The 19,489-nt window shown below is 46.1% G+C and overlaps 2 protein-coding genes across 5 annotated transcripts in view; one reads left to right on the forward strand and one right to left on the reverse strand.

The window, feature by feature from the left end:
- The window catches only part of CSTPP1 (centriolar satellite-associated tubulin polyglutamylase complex regulator 1), a 78,694-nt gene extending 69,845 nt beyond the window's left edge, over positions 1-8,849 (forward strand). For all 3 annotated transcript variants that reach the window (XM_053944568.1, XM_053944569.1, XM_053944570.1), the window contains 4 exons: positions 1,761-1,956; positions 3,644-3,753; positions 6,818-6,881; positions 7,395-8,849. In XM_053944568.1, the coding sequence (XP_053800543.1) occupies positions 1,761-1,956; positions 3,644-3,753; positions 6,818-6,881; positions 7,395-7,575 (551 nt within the window). In that variant the 3' untranslated portion in view covers positions 7,576-8,849. The remainder of the gene's footprint in view (positions 1-1,760; positions 1,957-3,643; positions 3,754-6,817; positions 6,882-7,394) is intronic.
- Positions 8,850-9,494: 645 nt separating this feature from the next.
- ARFGAP2 (ADP ribosylation factor GTPase activating protein 2) lies at positions 9,495-19,489 on the reverse strand. Of its 2 annotated transcripts, XM_053944556.1 has the most exons (17): positions 18,944-19,489; positions 18,581-18,699; positions 17,601-17,673; positions 16,958-17,089; positions 16,788-16,868; positions 15,911-16,013; positions 15,216-15,272; positions 14,629-14,673; positions 13,501-13,553; positions 12,962-13,098; positions 12,289-12,420; positions 11,687-11,815; positions 11,479-11,607; positions 10,986-11,112; positions 10,789-10,879; positions 10,552-10,670; positions 9,495-10,121 (listed from the first exon to the last, which is right to left on the reverse strand). In XM_053944556.1, exons 1-17 carry the CDS (start codon positions 19,271-19,273, stop codon positions 10,101-10,103), a joined length of 1,878 nt encoding a protein of 625 aa, XP_053800531.1. In that variant the 5' UTR covers positions 19,274-19,489; the 3' UTR covers positions 9,495-10,100. The 2 variants fall into 2 exon arrangements, with proteins under 2 accessions (XP_053800531.1, XP_053800532.1); XM_053944557.1 differs by lacking the exon at positions 14,629-14,673 and having other exon boundaries at positions 18,944-19,483.

Here is a 19,489-nt window from a genome sequence, read left to right on the forward strand (position 1 = left end):
AAGGAACAGATAATACATATGAACAGTCTTCATATTGTTGGTCATTTATTGTATTCTATCCCACTTCCTCAGTCTGCATTTTAACTAGATAGGATATTTCTGAAACTCTTGGCAGGAAAAGTACAAATCGAGTAATATTGGTTTGTGTGTGGGTGTTTCCTCATGCTCACCACACATATACATCTGTAAAATCCTCAGGTATTTTTAAACTTCAGGAGACAAGGTGGAGAAACTTGGATGAGCATTCAGGTGCTTGTCCTCTACAGGGAGACCGCTTTAAAATACATCGTCCTGTAACCCTAGCCCCTCTAAATTGTGATTGAGGAATGAGAATCTCATTCAGGACAAAAAGAGGGTGAATAGATATTAGATATGCTCCCAAGCACTGGCTAGTGTGCCACTTTCTCATCTCCTGGCACACAGCACACAGCACTTTCTAACATAAAACTCATGGATTTCTGTCCACTCACTCTGAAATGGCTCCCTCTGATGGACGTAGCTCACAATTGGCCTCGACCAGGCAAAATGGGCCAGGTTTGGATACACAGAAACACTGGTTAGAAGCTGTTGTGAGCATAGTCTGTAGTCAGAGAGTAAACTTGGGTGGCCTTCTGATTCAACCTGTGAGTTTCCATCTTTCTAGCAGTTAGGAGTCTGCTGTTACCCCTAATACAAAAATCTCTTTTTCTCAATATTTTTCTGTGTATACTTCCCTTGTAACTCTGCTGTACATATCACAACTTTATCCATGACATCTTATTGTAAAAAAAACAGAGTTGGGCAGAACCAGGCTTGTAATGCCTTTAGTCAGGGACAGAAAATGTATTTGGAAAGTTTTCTTCGATATAACAAATATTTCCATAGAGCTGCAGAAACTCAGCACAGCTTCAGGGCCTGCTGACATCCTGACTTTCCTCTCCACCCACCTCATGCACAGCATTGCACTTCCATTCACTTGGAACTTAATTGCCACTGGAGTCCTGGCAAGCTCATTCTTGTGAACACACTCTCAGAGATCCCATCCCTGTCCTGTTCACCCAGGCACAGTGCACACACGCAGCCTGTAATACGCTCTCCCACCAACCCACACACATGCAAACCACTCCAAATGGAATCTAGATTTGTAAACTGCTGACCACATCCATAAACAAACTTGTTTAAAATTAGACTCCTGCAGTAAACAATGGGTAGTATGAGGAGCCTGGAGAGAGGCTTTCTGCCAACTCTAGCCCTGACCTGCCCTGGCCCTTCTTCTAGATCCTGTGTTATATTTACTTTGGAGCAGCATGGAGGCAAGCTGATATACAGCCTGGAGCCCTAACTAACATGCTTCCTTTCCTCCTGTTGCAGTTCAATGTAGTTTGCTCCCAACTTGGATGAGTTCTTAATCAGTGGCAAGAGGTGGAGAAGGAAAACATTTTAGACATCACAAACTAGTTTTGTGTTTTACATTAGCTTTCACGCTTCACTGTTTTATCAGTGTGCTAGCTAGCCTTTGTTCCCTTGAGATGAATCTTCTCAACAGAGTGAGTGACATCTCATAATCATCCTAATAAGAAGAAGATAGCAACTTCTATGGAAATGGATGTATGGGCATGCATAATATCTGTTCTGAACATGCAGGATGCTGTAGAGTTGTGTTTATTTCCAGTTAGTGCTATGTACAACACAGAACAACAGTTTAAGCCACAGTCTGGTAGGTCAGGAGGATGCTTTGCTGGTTACAGCCCTGAGTTTTAAATAGGTTTCTGTTTTTTTAGAGTTCCTGGAAAGTGTGGCTGCCATTTATCAAGATCTGCTGGCTGGTAAGAGTCCAAATACTGTGATTGTGCCAACATCATCCTCTGGGCAACATCGGCAGCGCCAGCCCCCAAGTGACTGCAACCCACTTGAAGGAGTAGAGGCATCTCTCTTCTACCAGTGCCTGGAGTCCTTGTGTGACAGATCAAAATACAGGTATGAATGGAGTCTAAAATACAAATTTGAAGTCTCTGTCTCTGGAGACCCTTTGTAAGGTTGGAGCTGTGAAGAAAGAGAGGACTTTGAGCAAGCTGATATTCCCACATGGCTCTCACTGAAAAAGTACGAAGGGAAACATCATAGCTGACCATCTTTAACTGAATGAGAGAAACAATTTCATGGACCAAAGAAACATGGGGTTTGAACTGTTTCTTCAAGTAATAGATGGATTTGAGTCTCTGCTCTCCATCTCACTTCTGCATTGACACTTTCATCAAGGAGAGATCCATCATGAGTTTGCTAGAGGGGAAAAACAAGTGCAGTTGTGTTCTTGGGAGTTGAAAGAGCCCACTGGATGGGCGGAGTAGGAAGCCTTAGTACCTAGGCGAGTTCACACTCTCAGTCTATACCCTGGGTTGGAGGCTGGTTTCCATCTACAGATCCCAGGCACAAGACCAGCTTTAGTTCAGCAGAGGATAGAGCAACAGCAGACTTTACTGTATAGCTTTGACAGACACTTTGATTATATTCTCACTACCTGCAAAGAACTATGCCCTCCTAGAAGGTCATGGTCTAGAAACACAAAATAACTCAGGACAATAACTCATAACAAGTCCCACCTGATTTCTACTTTAGGTTTCCAAATCCAGATTTGTGATCCACAAAATTACTGCTGAACTGCTGTCCAGTGCTATAGATATCTAAGCATGAAGTTGATGGGTTGTTTTGGTCTTTTAAACAACAAAAGTTCTACATTCCCTGTATGTCCTGAGAACTTCGGATGGGAAGAGTACTGTGGGCCTCTTTGGTAGGTCAGGCTTTGCACAGCACTATGAGGGGAGCCATTCCCAGCCTTCCATGCAGTAGTTCAATACTCAGGCTTTGGTAACCACTGCTGCCTGAGGGATTACCAGCCCACCCCCACATCTCCCAGGGGTACCACTACACCATTGTCTGTTCAACACTTCCTCTTTATGAGGCAGTTTGATTTTGCATTAAATCCTTCAAGGAGTATTGGTCAAGAGCAAGAATCACCATGAAGATACTGCTTAGAACTCAGGACGAGGGGTTAAGGTGAGTGTAGAAGAAGGGGATATGCTAATTTAGTCCTCACCTAAATAGTGTTCTCTGACACATTTAGGCTATCATTGGAGAGGTTTTCTTGCCCCTTGGATAACTATCACTGATAATAATGTGATAGCAGCTTCGCTGAAATTGTTCAAAAATGTGTAGATGTGACAGTTAGGGACCTGGTTTAGTGGTGAACACAGCGGTGCTCCATTAACCACTGGACTCAGTGGTCTTAGTCTTTTCCAAACTTAACACTTCTATGAAAGTTTATTGACTTCTGAAAGCAAGTATTTCCAGAGGATTTTTGAAAAAACATGCTAAGAGTTGGGATGTGTATGCTTCTGAGTGAATCTAGGCTTTTCTCACCGTCCTTGCAATGAAGACAGGTAAGACTGCTCCTAGAGATGTCCCCAGGCAAAGATCTTGCTTAGCAAACGGGGAGCAGATCCGGTGCTCAATAAGCAAGCTGGTGGCTCTTCATTTTAAACTGAGTCAGGGCAACCTTACATTGTTAGACCAGGTGAAAGGGTTTATTTCTCAATTTTGAGCTGGGTCTTAGAAAAAAGAAGATTATAATTAGAAGACAAGATGATCTCTGTCTCTCTTTTCCTAGTTGCCCACCTTCTGCTCTTGTGAAGGAAATGCTGAGTAGTGTGCAGAGAATGACCTTCTATGGATTCCTTATGGCTCTTGCAAAGGATCAGGGCATCAATCGAGCCCTAGGTAAGACTTCTCTAAATTATACAGCTCTAGATTTTCAGTCATTCTGTATTTCTATGGAATTTCGTTTGTAATTATAACCCACATTTTACACTGTCAGGAGGAGATTAAGGGGATGTTTTTAATATTTTTGTTGATGGATTAACTTTAAAAACATAACACTGTGCTTTACTGTCTACCTGAAGCTGTGGAGCTTCCTCAAGGCTTACTGAGTTGAGGTGCCATCCTATGTTTTAGCCCTTTGTGCTCATGCAGATTTTAAATGGCTGGTCTCATCTATAAGGAAAGAAGGCACACCTAATGGAAGCCCTCTGCTGTCTCCTTGGCTGAAAGGTTAAAAGCCCAGTCTTTCACAGCTCTTCCCCATCTTCCCTGAAGATAGTGTGATCTTGCTAGTGGCTATCTGTGGCCTGCTGAAAATCCGATCATAAAACACAAACTGCTACAAAAATCTGTACCACAGTGCTGTGGGAACCACAGGGATTAGCAACCAGCATCTCACTGCTTGTGTCTATGTTGTGCTGGTTTGGAGCAAGGAAGCAGTGTTACATTGGCTAAAGACAGTATGTAATCCATCTATAATTCACTCACAATTTCATATTTCCCCCATATGCCTTGCTTGTGCTCTTCCTCCTCTTACAGAGAGGAACAGAAATGCCTTTTCTGTTTGACAAGACTGTATCCAGGAGATAAATTTAAGTGGAAGGAGCAGGGAGGGAGGGCTGTGTGTGGGGGTGTTCCCAAACACTCAGCCCATCTCCATTCAGCACTTGGCCATTAAGGGTAGATGACTCTCTCTGTCTTTGGGTAAGTATCCTCTTCTGGGCCTGAGTATCTGCCAGTCCCTAATTGCAAAGACAAAACTCAATGAAAAGGTGTACCTTGCCTGAGGGCTGCTTCTTTTGCACAGGTGCTGTCATAGTAAAGTAAAAGTGTGTCTTCCCTGGCTGAACCCCTTCTTACAGCAAACCATTTAAGCTGCTAATGTTCCTCTGGGGCAGGGCAGATTATGTATCAAAGGTGCATGAATACACCCCTGCAATCCCCTCTGAAAACAGGCTTAGAAAGCAGTGTATTCACTGGGAGGAAGGTGATGCCTGGATGGCAGCAAGCAAAATCTTTTTTTCCTTTGCCCTATGAAATCCACTTCTAGTCAAGCATAAAGAAAACAGATGAAAAGAAAAAATACTCCTGCCCACAGCCTACATTGTGCCATCTACAAAGTGAGTGGGTTTTCGTTTCCATGAATGTAGGCCCCTCCTCTGGCCCTCTGCCAGCCTCCTGCTGAGACCTCTCTCAGAGGAGGGGCAGCAACCACAATTCTGACAGGTGCTAACGTTTTTGGCAAGGAAAGAAGGATTCTTTTCCTGGTGTCTTTTAATCTCTCCTGAAGGGTGATTTCAATAGTCTTTGATCTGTAGGGGATCATAAGCTCCCCAAAACCCTTCAGCGAGGGCAGTTTCAGGCAGAGGAGGTTTTGGTCCCACAAAGCCAGCAGCTCCTCTTGAGGAACAGGGATAGAGATTAAAGCAGCTTGGACAGTGCCATTGAGTTTGCCAGGCAGACTGGAATCTGCAGTGTATCTCCAATGTCAATGTTGATTTGTGAATTCTTCAAGTGCCATTTATCAACTCTCCCAAGTAAATCTTGTGCCCTAGAGACTTCACTGTGCACTCTGCAATTAGAGAACTAAGTTAAGCTTTAGTTGTTTATTCTTTTAATTGAGCCCACAAAAAGAAGTCTGGGACACTTCCATGGATCTCCTGACACTGTTTTGCAGTGCCAGACTTTCCTGCTCATTTACAGGAAGAATAGACCAGAACCCAGGTAAATGGGAATCAGTTCTGGTCTAAACTTAATCTAGTTTTCAGGCACTCATTGCTACAGTTTTGATGACTACTGCCAGCCTGCCTCTGTGGGACAGGTGGCTCTCCAGCCTCTCCTGCAAGAGCAAGGTAACAGAGCCAGCAAACATATTTGCGTCCCCTCAAGGAATACAAATCCCCTTCCCAAAGGTATTGAGTGTAGCACCCAAGTCTCCTGAAAAACCTTAGAAAGATCATTCCTCAGGGTCCTGTTGGTATAGATTATGAAATAGGTTTTTGCCCTGGTGTGCAGTGGTACTCTCCAGGCTCTGTTAAGCAATCTCTGTGCTGTTCTTTGTCATTTCTGTGCTGGTGGATCACTCTCTCCCATGACCCCTATACAACGTGGAGTTTGTTAAAGAATTAGGAAGGAGGGCTTTCCTAAGAGCCCCATCTTCCTTTCTGGCTCTGCTAAGGTCCCAGTGTTTTCAGAGAAGAGCAAGGATTATTAATCAGCTGTTCCAGTCCTGAACTATATCATGTCCTTCATCTGGAGTAGGGTTTCTAAAGTGAAAAGGAGCATGTTGATCTTAGACTGAGAGGGTACCCAAGTACTGGCCCAGCCTTTCATGCTCACACCCAGACAGCAACCAATGCTAGAGCACAGTTCACCCACACTCAACTACTGTAGGCAATGTGCAAGAGTCAGGCCTGACTTTCCTGAGTTGCAAGGAAAGCAAAAGCCTTAAATCCATGGAGTGTTTTGATCCCCAAGATCAGTATGCCACAAGAAAGGCAGGTGGCACAAAAACGTGAATAACTCTGGGTGGTATAGTGCATGTTTCAGGCTGTGGCACTGACAACACCACATCTACTACATCTGGTACTGGTGACTATACTGGGCAATGAACAGAATCCCAAAGCTGACAGACTGCCATCTCCCTGACAGCCAGTACTCTAATTTTGTACAGTGAATGAAAACTGCCAATCCTCAGGGCTGAAGGAGGTGGGGCTACTGAAGCTGCCTCCAGTTTAGTGTGAGCTCAGCTACAGCATGTATGAAAGACAGCAAATGGATCATCATTCTTTATCTGTCTATGATCCTCAACGTTGTGTCCATTTCTGTAAGAGGTATAAGGAAAAGTGTTCTCTGTCTTGCAGGCCAGATTTTGGATGCTGCTATGCCTTGAACACTTTTCTTGAAGAATGAATAGCCTAACTCTGCTGATACTTTCATTGTTTGTTTGTTTTTTTTCCCCTAGGAGCTCTGCCAGATAAAGGAGACTTGCTTCTGGACCCTGTCATGGATCAGGAAATTGAGAAATTGTAAGTGGAATTGCCTAAACTAGGCAGTAAAGCAACAGATTAAAGGTAGCATGCTAAAGAAGAGTGGAATAAAGTACTGTCCTATTCCTCTGCTCTACTACAAAACAATAGAGGAGATACAAGAGCAACCTGAACAGGAAGAGCTTCTTTCTTTGTGGTGCCTCAGTGCAGTTAAAGAAATCCTTACAAAAATCTTCAGAAGCAGAGGGGAAGAGTGTGACTCAAAGAGGGATCTAGAGGAAGCAGCAGTCTTTAATCAACGGGGAAGTTTTGTTTGGATGGTGAAAAGTAGGAGTGTTGGAAGGAATGAGATCAGCCCAGAAGATATGTTTAAATAGGAAAAGATTCACACAGTGAGTCTGGGAGGTACCAGTGCAATGTATTCCCCCTCTGTGCCATGAACATCTTTCCATCCCTGTGCTAGTTTTAAGTCTTTCTCCAAGGTTCACTCCAAGAGTGCTGCAGTAGAAGTTTTTGCAACATGCTGTCTAGCACATTTCTTTTCTCTTTCAGGGTAGCTCAGGTATCAGGGCTTTCTGTCTCTGGTCCTGCCAGCTCCAGTGCAGACACAGCAAATATGCTTGTGCGTAACTCACCCAGGATTAACTCACCTTGGAAACCTCTACACCATCGCCGAAAAATGGATGCTGAGAGTGAAGGCTCTAATGAAGAGACAGACTCCTCTGAAAACTGAAGGTTGTGAGGGTGGGGATCATTCCCATCTTGGGTTCTCCAGAACCCACTGGAGGAACGGCACCTCCTCCCAGAGCATCTGCTCTAACAGTGGGCTCTGCCTACATCAGCAGTGTGTGTGTGGCTGTGCGAATCCCCAGTGCTGGGTTCACCCATCTTTTCCCAAGAACAACTTGCCTTTTTCTTAGCTCCAAATCCGTGCAGGAATAGCGCCTCTGCAGAAGCCATTTACAGAGTTATGCTTCCCTCTGCTGGCAGGCAAGACAAGCCAGCAGCTGCCAGGTCTGCCACCACTTGGAACCAGCCAGGTGTGCTCCCTCCCAGTTCCACAGTTCAGCAGGTGTTGAAGCAGTGAGAGCACTAGTACAGGCCGCTTGCCAGTGATTTGTTGTGTAGCTCTGCTCAGATTTGGCCCAGATAACAGAGTGGTTAAATTGCCAGCAGTGGCTCTGCACTTCTGTTCCATTATTATTCCCAGTAAAGCTGCATCTGCATATGATCAAGGTAAGGAGATTCCTGAAGTTCCTAAAAAAGGGAAGCTTAGATATTGCCATGCAACCTGTCTCTGCTTTGTGCTTTCTCCTCCATGTGTCCAAGACTTGCCACAGCAAATAAGCTAGATTGCAGTAAGTACTGCATGGTGCTGTCTGGCTCCGCTGCTGTACTAAGTGCCCTTCTGTGAGGTCTCCCTGTCCCTCCAACAGCATATTATGGTCATTTGGAAAAGTGAATTTCAGAGGATTTAGAAAAGAGGGATAGGGTTGTTAAATTCCTTGGCCACAGGTAGTATGGCTTGCAAGCATATAGAGCACCTACTGAGGCTAGGTGGGCAGAAGCACTAAGGGAAAAGGAAGCAGTCATCAAATGAGATCAAGTTGGGGTCTTTTGTAAATATTGGTATTGTTGGAGCAGCAGTGTAGCCCTTAAAACTACAAAAATAAGTACCATCACATTGCATTAATGGTAACCATCTCAGCAGTTTAAACTTCCACAGACCCGAATGCTTTGTCTAGCCCAGCTCCTGCACCCCAGCTTGCATAGACTAGTTATTTTGGGGGGGAACTTCAATTTCTCATGCTTCTTTGGGAGCCTCCTTGCTCCTCCTGGTCATAAAGTGCTACAGCACAGGCCACCAGGAGCTGGTACCCAAAGCTTGTAGCAGGGTGCCAGGAGGGTTGTTTGTTTATTTTAAGTTAAATAATTTATTATCTGTGCATTCTCTCCCAGCTTGGTGAGTGGCTGTGACAGCCTGGCAATAAAGCACGCTATATCAGGGCTCTGTTGCGTCTGGCTTCTCCGGTCTTCTGGGCTGCCCCGGCCCCCCCTCAGGGGGAGTGGAATCTGGTGGGCAGGACCAGTGGAGGGCCCCGGCCGTCTTCCAGGGCCCCAGGAACCCCGCCTCTCGGCCGGGGAAGGTGCCGGCCCCACCCCTGAGTGCCTGCATCGCTACCACACCCTACAGCCGTAGGGCAGCCACACCAGTGCTCCCTGCAGCCCCAGCATACTGTAACATTGACACAACTGCGTCAGAGCACAGAGACAAAGAACAGGAAGACGCGACCCTTACCCCCATCATGCCCCCCCACCAAAGTGAAACATCAGCACAGAGCAGCTGAGTAGCTGCCGCAGCCCTGCAACTGGAGAGGTGAAACCCATGCAAGCCTCTTCCCAGTCCCAGACAAACGGCTCCAGAACAGCCCCAACCTCTCTTTTGCTAACAGTGTGTAACTAGCCCTTTCCCACCCTTCTTCTTACTACCTAGTCCTCAACACCATAGTCCAAGGAAGAGAAGAGCACTCTTGTTCAAACCAGAGACTAAGCTGAACAGGACTAAAAGTTCTCACTGCTACACCTCATGGTTAAGTCAGAAGCTCAGTACTTTGATCTGATCCAAAGCTGGGCAACAAAATAAACCAGGGATCCAGTGAATTTCTTTACTTCTTTACCTGGGCCTTTTTTGCTGATGACGTAGTTAGAAGCTAAAAAAATAATCTTTGATTTTTTTTTTCTCCTGCATTCATATATGTTGGTTTAGAAGACAGTAAAAAGGACTAGGTCATGGTAAAAGGCAAACCCTGCAAATACAGAGGACTCCACAGCACCATGGATTGGGAGTAGTGATCAGAACAAAAAACAGTCATGTCACATGATGTTCAGAAAAATAGCATTCCCCTTTTCTCTGTCACTTGGTGAGCTAAGGTATGGGCCAAAGAAGGACAGGAGCACTGATGAGGGCAGCCCAGGAGTTCCTGTCATATCTTTTACAGCAATGAGGTTAACCCTGCAAGAAGGCCTGTCTCCACTGGCTAGTAGATAGCAGTGGGTTTGAGGGCACATTGAATTTTAATAGAGTGGAATCCAGAGATATTCAGAAAGCATCCTGGGCACAGCCATGTCCTGACTCCCTCCGCTTACCTTCTCCCCTCCCCACCCAACCCAGACAAATAAGACAATCCTGTGGAGTTTACTCCAGGCAAAGTTGGCATCAGTGCCTCTTGCTGGCTTCCCCTCGCAGTCCCTGGGTCATCAATATGAACCATAACGATCCTAAGGAGGAAACAGACAGACACACCTTGCTACAACACCTTTGTGCAAAATACAGAGACAGATAACAAGAAATTGGGGGGTTTGGTATTTTAATGCAGTGTGAGGTTATCTAGACAGGACACTGTACAAAGGCAGAAGGTAAAACGACCTTGACTTCTAAAATTCTGCCTGGAATTTGTGGGAGAAGGTGTATCTGACATGACAAGGTGTCCTGTGCAGGAGGAGGGTAAGGCTGGCCAAGTAGAGTTCACTGCCCCCCTGCAATTGCTCAGCTATTGTACTGCAGTCAACAGCTACAAAAGACAGGTATCTACCTGGGACTTTCCACATAATTTGAGAAAATAGCGATAATTCCAATGGAAGCCAGATAATGGTGACAGTCCCTGAATGTGACAACAGCCTTTCTCAAGTTGCCATAATGTAAACTCACCTGAAGGGAGTTCATAACCCCATTGGCCAGGACAGCCATCTTGCCAGCAACTGATTTCACTCCTTGCTTGAATTGTGCAATGTCAGCTGCAGGCAGGACATTTCCAATAGACACACCACCTACAAGAACCAGGAGGAGTTAGCCCAGAGTCCCTCAGCTCCACAAAACACCATGATCCCCTCCAGTCCAGATCTTCCAAAGCTGCCCCCTTCCTCAACCCACTGAGTACTAACAAACCTGAGTGCACATTGTCAGCCTCTCCAAACAGGTCTGCAGAGCTGATGGCACTGCTGCCTGAGAGCTGCTGCAGTCGGGATCTGGCTTCATACTGCAGCAGAAAACAAAACAAAAAGGTTATATAGGAAAGAACCTGAGCAAACAGGAGGAGGTAAAGCCAGAGCTTTACCAGTATAAGCAGTGCAGAATGCATCTACCTCAGCATCTGCCTCCCGCCCGAAAAACATATCTGAAGAGATAGCTTTAGCCCCTGCAAACTTCTGCCGGGCTTCATTGGATTCCACCATGGATGGCCTGTTCTCAATCTCCCGCCTACTGGCAGGTCTGAGGAAACAAGAGGAGACATCTCCGATTAAGCTCACCAACACAGTAAAGAATCAAGACTTCTGTCTCAGACCTCATCTAATCAAAGGAAAGCAAGTCATCCTTAAGTGTTAATTGCATTGGGGCTCTCCTCTCCCCATCTCAGGACAGTCAGCACTCAATGACCGCAAAGGCTGTATAAACTTACAGATATGACAGGCAAAGAAGTGTCCAAGGCCCTTTCACTCAAGGCCCTTTTTCTTGGGCTTGTCTGTGCAAGTCATTTTCTGCAGCACGAGGCTCCAGCATCTATGCCACAGCTCCCACACTTATTCTTTGTCCCCTACACAAGAGCACAAGATTCACTAGCAGTGGCAAGCACTTTACCTCTCTGAAACTGGCCGAATGCTGGAAACGGTCACCTCTGGTTCCTCCTCTTTGTCCATACCCCATGAAGAGTCCGTTTCCCATCGTGAGCCAAATGCATCTTCAAATGAGAAGGGACTGTATTTGTACCTAGGTACGAAAAATAGGTAATTTACACCAGACATAAAATTCAGGAATAAGCAAAGACTCTACTAAAGCTAAATCTTACTTGGGGGGTCCAGATGTGAAGCTTCCACCATCTTCAAACAAGTCCAATTGGGAGCGGGAAGATTTTGCTACCAGTGGCGTCTCTTGCTCAATTACTTGCATCTCAGACATCACCGAGTGTGAAACAGAACTAGCACAACAAACAGGCAGAGTCAGGGCTAACAGGTCTGACAACATCCAGTCCCTACAACCAGTCTGCCTAAAAACTGATTCTGGCCTTCACAGGCAGGGCAGGTGAGACAAGTTATGAGGGAGAGTTGGGGGATGTCAGCCCCCTTCACCACTTATCTATGTTCCCTCAGAAGTCTTGAGCTACCTTCTTAAAGGAAGGATTCTGTGGAGGGACACCTGTCAAGCAGCAGGACTCTAGTGCTAGACAGGCCACACAAATCTTGTCGAAAAGCTCAAATGAGAACCAGAACCTTTGAACAGAGTCCCTATTCCTTCTGGGGCCTGAAGCATTTTCAGTCAGAGAACAGCATATGAGCATTTTAACTCATCTCCTTATCTATTACAAGAGCAAACTGCTGCCTTCAAGAAACTTTTCCAGAGCAGGGTACTTCCAAGACACTTGTCTATACTGTGCCATCTACAGCCAAGTACCTTCTGGACACCAATCCCATGCCCAGCCTCTCTGCTTGTTCACGTTTCTTCCCTTCAAGGTTCTGGAGTTTTTTCTCTTCCTTCTTCCGATCAAGCTGCAGTTCCTGATAAGCCAGTCGCATTGAGGTGACTCTAAGGGAAAGAGCCATGGTGGGTGCCAGCTCATTACCCTCCCTCGCTGTTGTAGAAGAACAAGTGATTAAGTAACCCCAACAGTGGCTTCAAAACAGCCACTTTCATAACAGCTCTGCCAAAATCCTTGCACAGAAGTTACTGCTTGTTTTGCCATCTCCTCCACTGGGATTCAAGTCTTTGGCTAACCATGATTTCCTTACTGCAAGTATCACAATGTCTATCTACTCCCCACCCCTGCACCCAGAATGATCGATCCAGTTCAGCCTTTGGCTTTTTCAGTCCTGTCCAAAGGTGAACGGAAACACACAATACACAGAAGTATCTGCTCCCTATGCTCTTCCAGGAATGCTAATTTGAATAAAATACAGCAGTATAACTTGTGCCCTGCTACAAGGGCCATATTGGCATATAGCTACTGCTCTTCCTCTCATGCAGTATGTTCTGTAGTCACATTTGGTGGTCCTAGGGTGAACAGCATTAACCTCACACTACTTCTGCCTTAGGTATGCAAGGTACTTATCCCAAAGAGGGCACTTACATGGACTCCTCGGCTTGTTTCCTGGATTCCACTGCCTGCTGCTCCCTCAGCTGTTCTGCCACCTGGGCTTGCCGCTCAATCTCACTGAAGCTCTGGCTGCTGACTTTCTGGGCTCCAAGACCTTTTTTTGCACCCAGCTAAAAAACAAGAACAAAATCCCATGAATTCTTCATCCCAGACTGTTCATTTAGGTAGAAGAAAACCTGAATCCTACTTCTTGCTGCACCAATAAGGCTTTCAGTCTCCCTATGTAGTCACAGCCTACAGACCCAAATGAGTTTGCAACAAAGTATGGAAGAACATCCAAGAGTTAACCTATCAGTGGCCAACACTTAGAGATCAACCACATATGCTTCAGACCACAACCAGTAATGATCCAGAACATAATTTTTTTGGCAATAATATATAGGCTGCTTAAGGTCTCCTTTCCCCAAAGCAAATCTCTACAGCCTTGTTAAGTGGAAAGCAAGAATCAGGGAAAGGACAGCAGAAATGCAAGACATGCTTTACCTCCCCTCCATAAAAGAGCTCAGACATACCCCTTTCTTGGCAGCTCCTGGCTTCTTCTTTCCAATGAGGGAGGATTTAAGTTCTGCAAAAGGAGGGAAGCAGCAAATAAGCAGAAGGGAATTAATTTAAGAGGCCAAACTTAGACAGCAACACACATGAACATCCACCACAGTCCAGCTGCAGTAGTGTCCAGGGCACACCATGCATCTTCACATCAGAAGCCTGGGTGAAATCAAGAAAGATGCATGTAGAAGCTCCACAGTTGCAGGCTGGTGGCCTAAAGAAGCATGTCCATTTCTGGAGCAACTTACAATTGAATTAAGAACGGTGAATTACTCCTCTGAGTGTTATGCAGCAGGTATCAGGGTAGTCAGAGAAAGACTAGATTTATCCCATACACAAATTCAAGAAAATGCAGCTTCAGAGGCATGTGAAGATCAGAGCCTCACCAATGCCTTAGGGGCAAAGTAGCAAGAACTCTGAAGTTGTGTTTACATGAACATACAAAAAAAATTGGACCTAAAGTGCAGCAAGCTGTAAAAGCAACAGGTTCCCCAATACCTTGCACTTGTCACTCTTGATGGCATGCCACACTTGTAAAACCAGACAAAGGCCAGCCAAGCAGCAGATGTCTGGGGAAAAGTCTAAGAACAAAGCAGAGAGGGACTGCCCAGCACATTTTCCAGCTTCCTATAGGTAAGTCCAAAATATTTTATTGCCCTTGTTGGGCTTTTCTTTTGTGTGGGCATCTCCTGACTTTCTACGGTCACATGACTTTTGTTAGCCCATGAATTATTCTTGACACGATTTCTTTTATCTTTTCTAGTCTTATGATAAGTCTTTTTAAAAAAGGGGATTCAAAACATTCACACAATCTGAAACTGTTTTCCGCTCGCTGTTCCTAACACTTAATTAGAGGTTGTTTGGGTTTATGTTTGGAGATTTTTATATTTCAGGAAACATTTAACAGAAATGTTAATACAGTCTCTTTACAGATATGACATATCTGGTTTAGATCTCAGTACAACAATATAAGCTTTGTCTTGTTCTCTCCCTCTAAGCACAGGAAGCTAAAGTTAGAATTGAAGGCAGAATCTCAGGAGGGGCAAGCAGAGTTGTCACAAGCAGCCAGCGCAGGCCACCTGTTAGCCAGTTACCTCCAGCAGGAGCAGCCCCTTGTGTTGACAGATACATGGACATGTCTGGGGAAGAGATGTAAAACATGGGGAATGAAAAGACACTTGAGGACACAGGCTTTCCACCCAGAATGAACCCACTGTGGGCTAGGAGCACTCTCTAAATAAAGGAAGAAGCTCCAGCTAGATGTTCTGTGTGCAGCCAGGACAGTAATGGCAGGGGAGAATCAGATACAAATCCCTATTATTCTGAAAGCTAAAAATTCATTTGTCTCCAAAGGTTCTGTGGGGAAAAAAAACAATAAAAACAGCCATGTGGCCTTGATCACCCAAGTTCTAGATATGCAAGTCCCAAGTTTTATCTAAAACCAGGAAAACATGCATTTGGGAAAGCAGCAGCTTTAAACTTAATTATCCAAAACAAGGAGGAAACCTCCAGAAAACTGTGACTTGGTTTTGGCCTTCAGGAACATCCTAAGTACTGGCTCAAAAGGGAGATAAGCTCGTTTAGACATTCTGGAAACTGGCTTATTGCTTCCAGCTTCACTGAGCTTACTACTGAGCAGTGGGTATAAGAGCAAGACTGATCTGAAAGTGAAGAGTCTTACCTAGAGGAGCCTTAGGAGATGTGCTCAACAAGTCAATAGATGGACCTTGGGTGGGATCTGTGGGCACAAAACCAGAAGAGAACATTCAGCAGATTGATTCTCAACCTGTTTCTTTCCAGTATGTTCACAGTTCCACTACATCTCTCCTAGCTCCTCTGCCCCCACAAATAAATTCAGTTATAGCTTGAAATACGCAATTTCCCAAGCAAAACAACTTTATTTCTCCACAGAGCAAATTATTCCTTCTGCAGTGTTCTTAACACAGTACAAGAAAGCAAACACTCTGCAGGGAAATATACAAAGCTGTTTCAAATTACAGCTATGCCCCCAGGTTCCTGGTTTCCTTGTCCTTCACCCTAGAAATTTTTCTGTCCTATGTAATTTTCAGACCCACCAAATTCAAGGGATAGAGAAGAATGTTTAGACAAATAATGTCTGAAAGCAGGGAAATGGGGCAGCTAATCCCCAAAACAGTTTTGTGTACATTTCAGGAAAAGTGAAGAACTGAGCCCAAATGGAGCAGTGTTTTTAGAAGTCTCCACTAATTTAACTAAACATCATAAGAGTGTGCAGAACTTCCACTCCTTCAGGCCTGAATGAAAGGATAAGTTCAGCCCTTCCAACAGTGGTACAGAACTGTACTCTCCTGGAAATGAAGGCAAGTTCCTGGAAAAATTATTCAGTAAAGAACTCACTCGAAACTTCACTGCCTTCTGATGACTTTGCTGCTTTTTCCATCTCTGTAGAAGACTGTGCAGGATTCTGGGTGGCATCTGCTACATCCCAGGTACTGGAAGACTGCAAGGAGATACTCATTCCAGTTATTTCCAGAAGATGAATGAACCAAACAATCCTGAATTTACTACAGTGACCTGTATTCAATTTTAGGCCAAAGGAAACTTATTTAAAACTTCAGACTATGCCTTCCTTGAACATAACATATGGACAAGTCCACATTCCCTTAGCAGGGACAAAAATGAAGAAAACAAAAAGGAACCTAAGCTGAATGTAACGCCAGGAGGAATGACAGAATCATTTGACAAGCTGGTTAATGTGAGGACTTCTCAGGTGAAAAGAAATGAGTTTAAATTTGGGAGAAAGTGTAAATGAGTTTTCCTGGAAAAAATTCATATCCACTTCCACTGTCTCTATTTGCCATTACCTGAGAAAGTCTGCCTGGCATGGTGCAGTTGCCCAAATCCAGTTTACAAGGGTCTATGCACTGAAAAGTTTCTTCTAAAGCAGAAGGTCAGAGTAATAGCTAGTCCTTGCTTTAACTGTACAAAGAAACTAAGCATTAACACAGCACACAAAGCATCTTCCAGAGCATTGGTGGTAGCTTTGAGTTCTTGAAGCTAAAGATGGTCTCAAAAACAAAGGACATGGATATTACAGGGACTGTTCAGATCTGTGACTATGTCCCAGGCAGATGACTGAGTCTGACTTCCTCCACATTACTACTGATTAATTATACAATTTAGAGTCCTTCCAAGCTAAGTGGGACTGCTCCTGGCTGAACAGCTGGCTATTGGAGAGCTATTAAGGCTGCCTGGTTTAGGCAGCTCTTCTCACCTGTGTGTGCTCCATGAAGAAATCAGCATCACTCTTCTCAGGGGAGTGCCCAGGGGCTCCACTCAGTCCGTCTATAAGCAACTAAAGACAGGAGAGGGAAAAAAGAAGGTATCCTACAAGACTCAGCATCCAGCACTACCCATCTAGCACTCCAGAGCTCTCAGACTTACATCAGTGCCATACTTGGCCATGGCAGCACTTGCCAGCTGCCGGATCTTTTCCCTGTACATCTGGGCAGCTCGACTGTTATATTTGGCATTGGCATCTGTGGTGGTACAGCCATGCTGGCGGAAGAAAGCAGTCTGAAAAGAGAGGAATATTCAGTCTCCTGACTGCTAGATCATACTCAAGCAAGCACTAGACAAACTCAACAAAAAAAGAAAACTTCCCAGAGACAGAGGATGAAAAACTGAGAACACAGCATAAACCAACCATTCATCGATCAGCTTTCTACAAGAAGTCTCACTCCAGAGGCCTATGAAAATCATCCGTCTTCTCTACAGAGAGATGATTCTGAGACACAAAGCTGAGCATGAGCTTTCAAACCGATCAGTGTTATTAACTTTATCATTTAAGAAGGGTATGCCTCTCATTTAAATGAGGTGCAAAAAAAATGAGAGATCTGCATATCAGAAAACAAGGCATGCAAAGGTCACAGTCTGACTTCCAAGCACACTTGACAAATTCCCCCCTTAATTACACAATTCAGATCAGACTGGTACCAAGAAAGCCACACAAAGGAAAGGGACATGAAGCAGAAGATGTGGATTAGCAAGAGGGAAAGCAAGCAAAATGCCTACAGAGGCTCCTCACCGCGTTGGCATTACTGCCCACTTGCATACACCTCAGCTGGAACCAGTTCCAGTTAGAATCCAACTCTGTGGACCTGTGTGAGAACCAATTATTTCTATTAATAAAGACCAGGCAAACCAAATGCAAAACCAAGCTCTGGCCTAAAATAGTGAGATATCCCACTAATATTCCAAAGTGTAGGAGACAAAGGTGGAAAGAACATCTTGGGAATTTTTTTACTCCTCTAAAAAATTAATTTCAACTTTCAACGTGAGGAAAAAGACCAGCTTTTATCCAAATTTTGAGGATCTCTCCCTTGTACTGCTTGTTTAGAGGGCAGAGCTTGAGCTAGGAAAGCACAGCCAAGAACTTTTGTTCTACACGTGATCTCACCACAACATGAGAGACTCATATTCAGCCTGTCCCACAGGTCAGGCCAAAACACGTGACAAAGCAACCGAGAATACAACCAAGTAAAGCTAAGGGAAACAGTGTGTCTCATACCAGTTACTCAACTTCTCTCCTAACAAGTAAAGGTCACAGTTCTCTTAACATAAAGTGCTAATTTTTACAAGTACTGAAAACAAGAAGCAAGCTGAAAAGCCAACACCATCTTCCCCATTAGGCTGACACCAAAAAGATCAAACAATATTCCTCTTTTTGCCTTGCTCAGCATTACAAAAAATTATGTACACCACACTGCTGCCTAACTGACAAGATTCACGCACCACACTCTCATCTTTGTTCCTACAATGCCAAGTCCAGATAGCGTTTCTGCAAGGTTAGCGAAAGCAACATGTCGACGTTCCACCTTGAGGTGCTTTGAAAACTCCATTTTGGAAGTGCTGAGTGACCCAGAACCTCCTGCGAGCAAGCCTCATAAACGCCGAGGTGATCGCTCCGCGGTAAGGCTTCTCTCGCAGTCCCTGCGTGCTCCCACCCCAAGGCGGGATGGCTGCTCCAGGCCTGCCGGCGGTACCGCGGCCGCGCTCCCCACGCACCTGATGAAACTGAGGTGTACGCCCAGGGACCTGTGGACGCCGGAGCAGTCGATGCACAGGAATACCCCGTAGGTGATACTGGCCCAGCTCGGGTTCTTGGCGCCGCAATCGAAGCACGACTAAAGCGAAGGCAGAGGGACAGCCAGGTTGAAGCGACGGCTCTGCCGCACTGCCACCCCCTGCCGCAGCTCGGCGGCCCCGGCCGCTCTGCCCAGGCGCTCCCCAAGGGCCGCTGCCCGGCCGCCCCAACAGCCGCCGCAGCGCGGCCCGGAGCCCACCGGGGCCCGGTCGGAGCGCAGGCCGCGGCCGCAGAGCAACAGCCCGGCACGCACAGTCCGGCGGACCCCGGCCGCTCTCCGCTACCTTGTTGGCCGGCGCTGCCCGAAGCCGCTTGAAGAGGGTCTGGATCTCCGTCTTGCTCGGCTCCGCCGCCATGATCTCTCCTTCCCAGACACCCCCGCGGGGACGGCAGCCGGCCGGGCCCAATCGGCGCCGCGGCCGCGGTAGAGTCGTGCTGGGCCGGCCCCCCCCCCCGCCTCGTCCGTGGGTGTGAAGGACGAGGAGAGAGCACGGTGCCTCTTTCCTTCGGGTCCCGGGATTAAAGAGGGGCAGCGTTAGCCCCGGGTCAGCCTGGCTGCTGCGCTGGCTGCCGGCCGGACGCCTCGCGGGGTCACGGCATCGCTGTGCGCACATCGGACGTTGCACGCTCCGAGACCCCTCGGAGCGCTTACCGCAGTCCCACAGCTGCTGGGGAGCCCTGCTGGCTGTGCCCCAGGGCTGTGCTTCTGGGGCCGCTGTGGGCCTGGACCGAGAGAAGGGAGCTTTAGAATAGCTATGGGGCAGTGCCCGCCGTGGGTCATCTGCTACGGGGGAAAAGCTCAGAGCAGCGTTTCAGGCATCACCTGCTCC

This window comes from Vidua chalybeata, chromosome 6 (genome assembly GCF_026979565.1).
Source record: "Vidua chalybeata isolate OUT-0048 chromosome 6, bVidCha1 merged haplotype, whole genome shotgun sequence".
NCBI classification, from domain to species: Eukaryota; Metazoa; Chordata; class Aves; order Passeriformes; family Viduidae; genus Vidua; species Vidua chalybeata.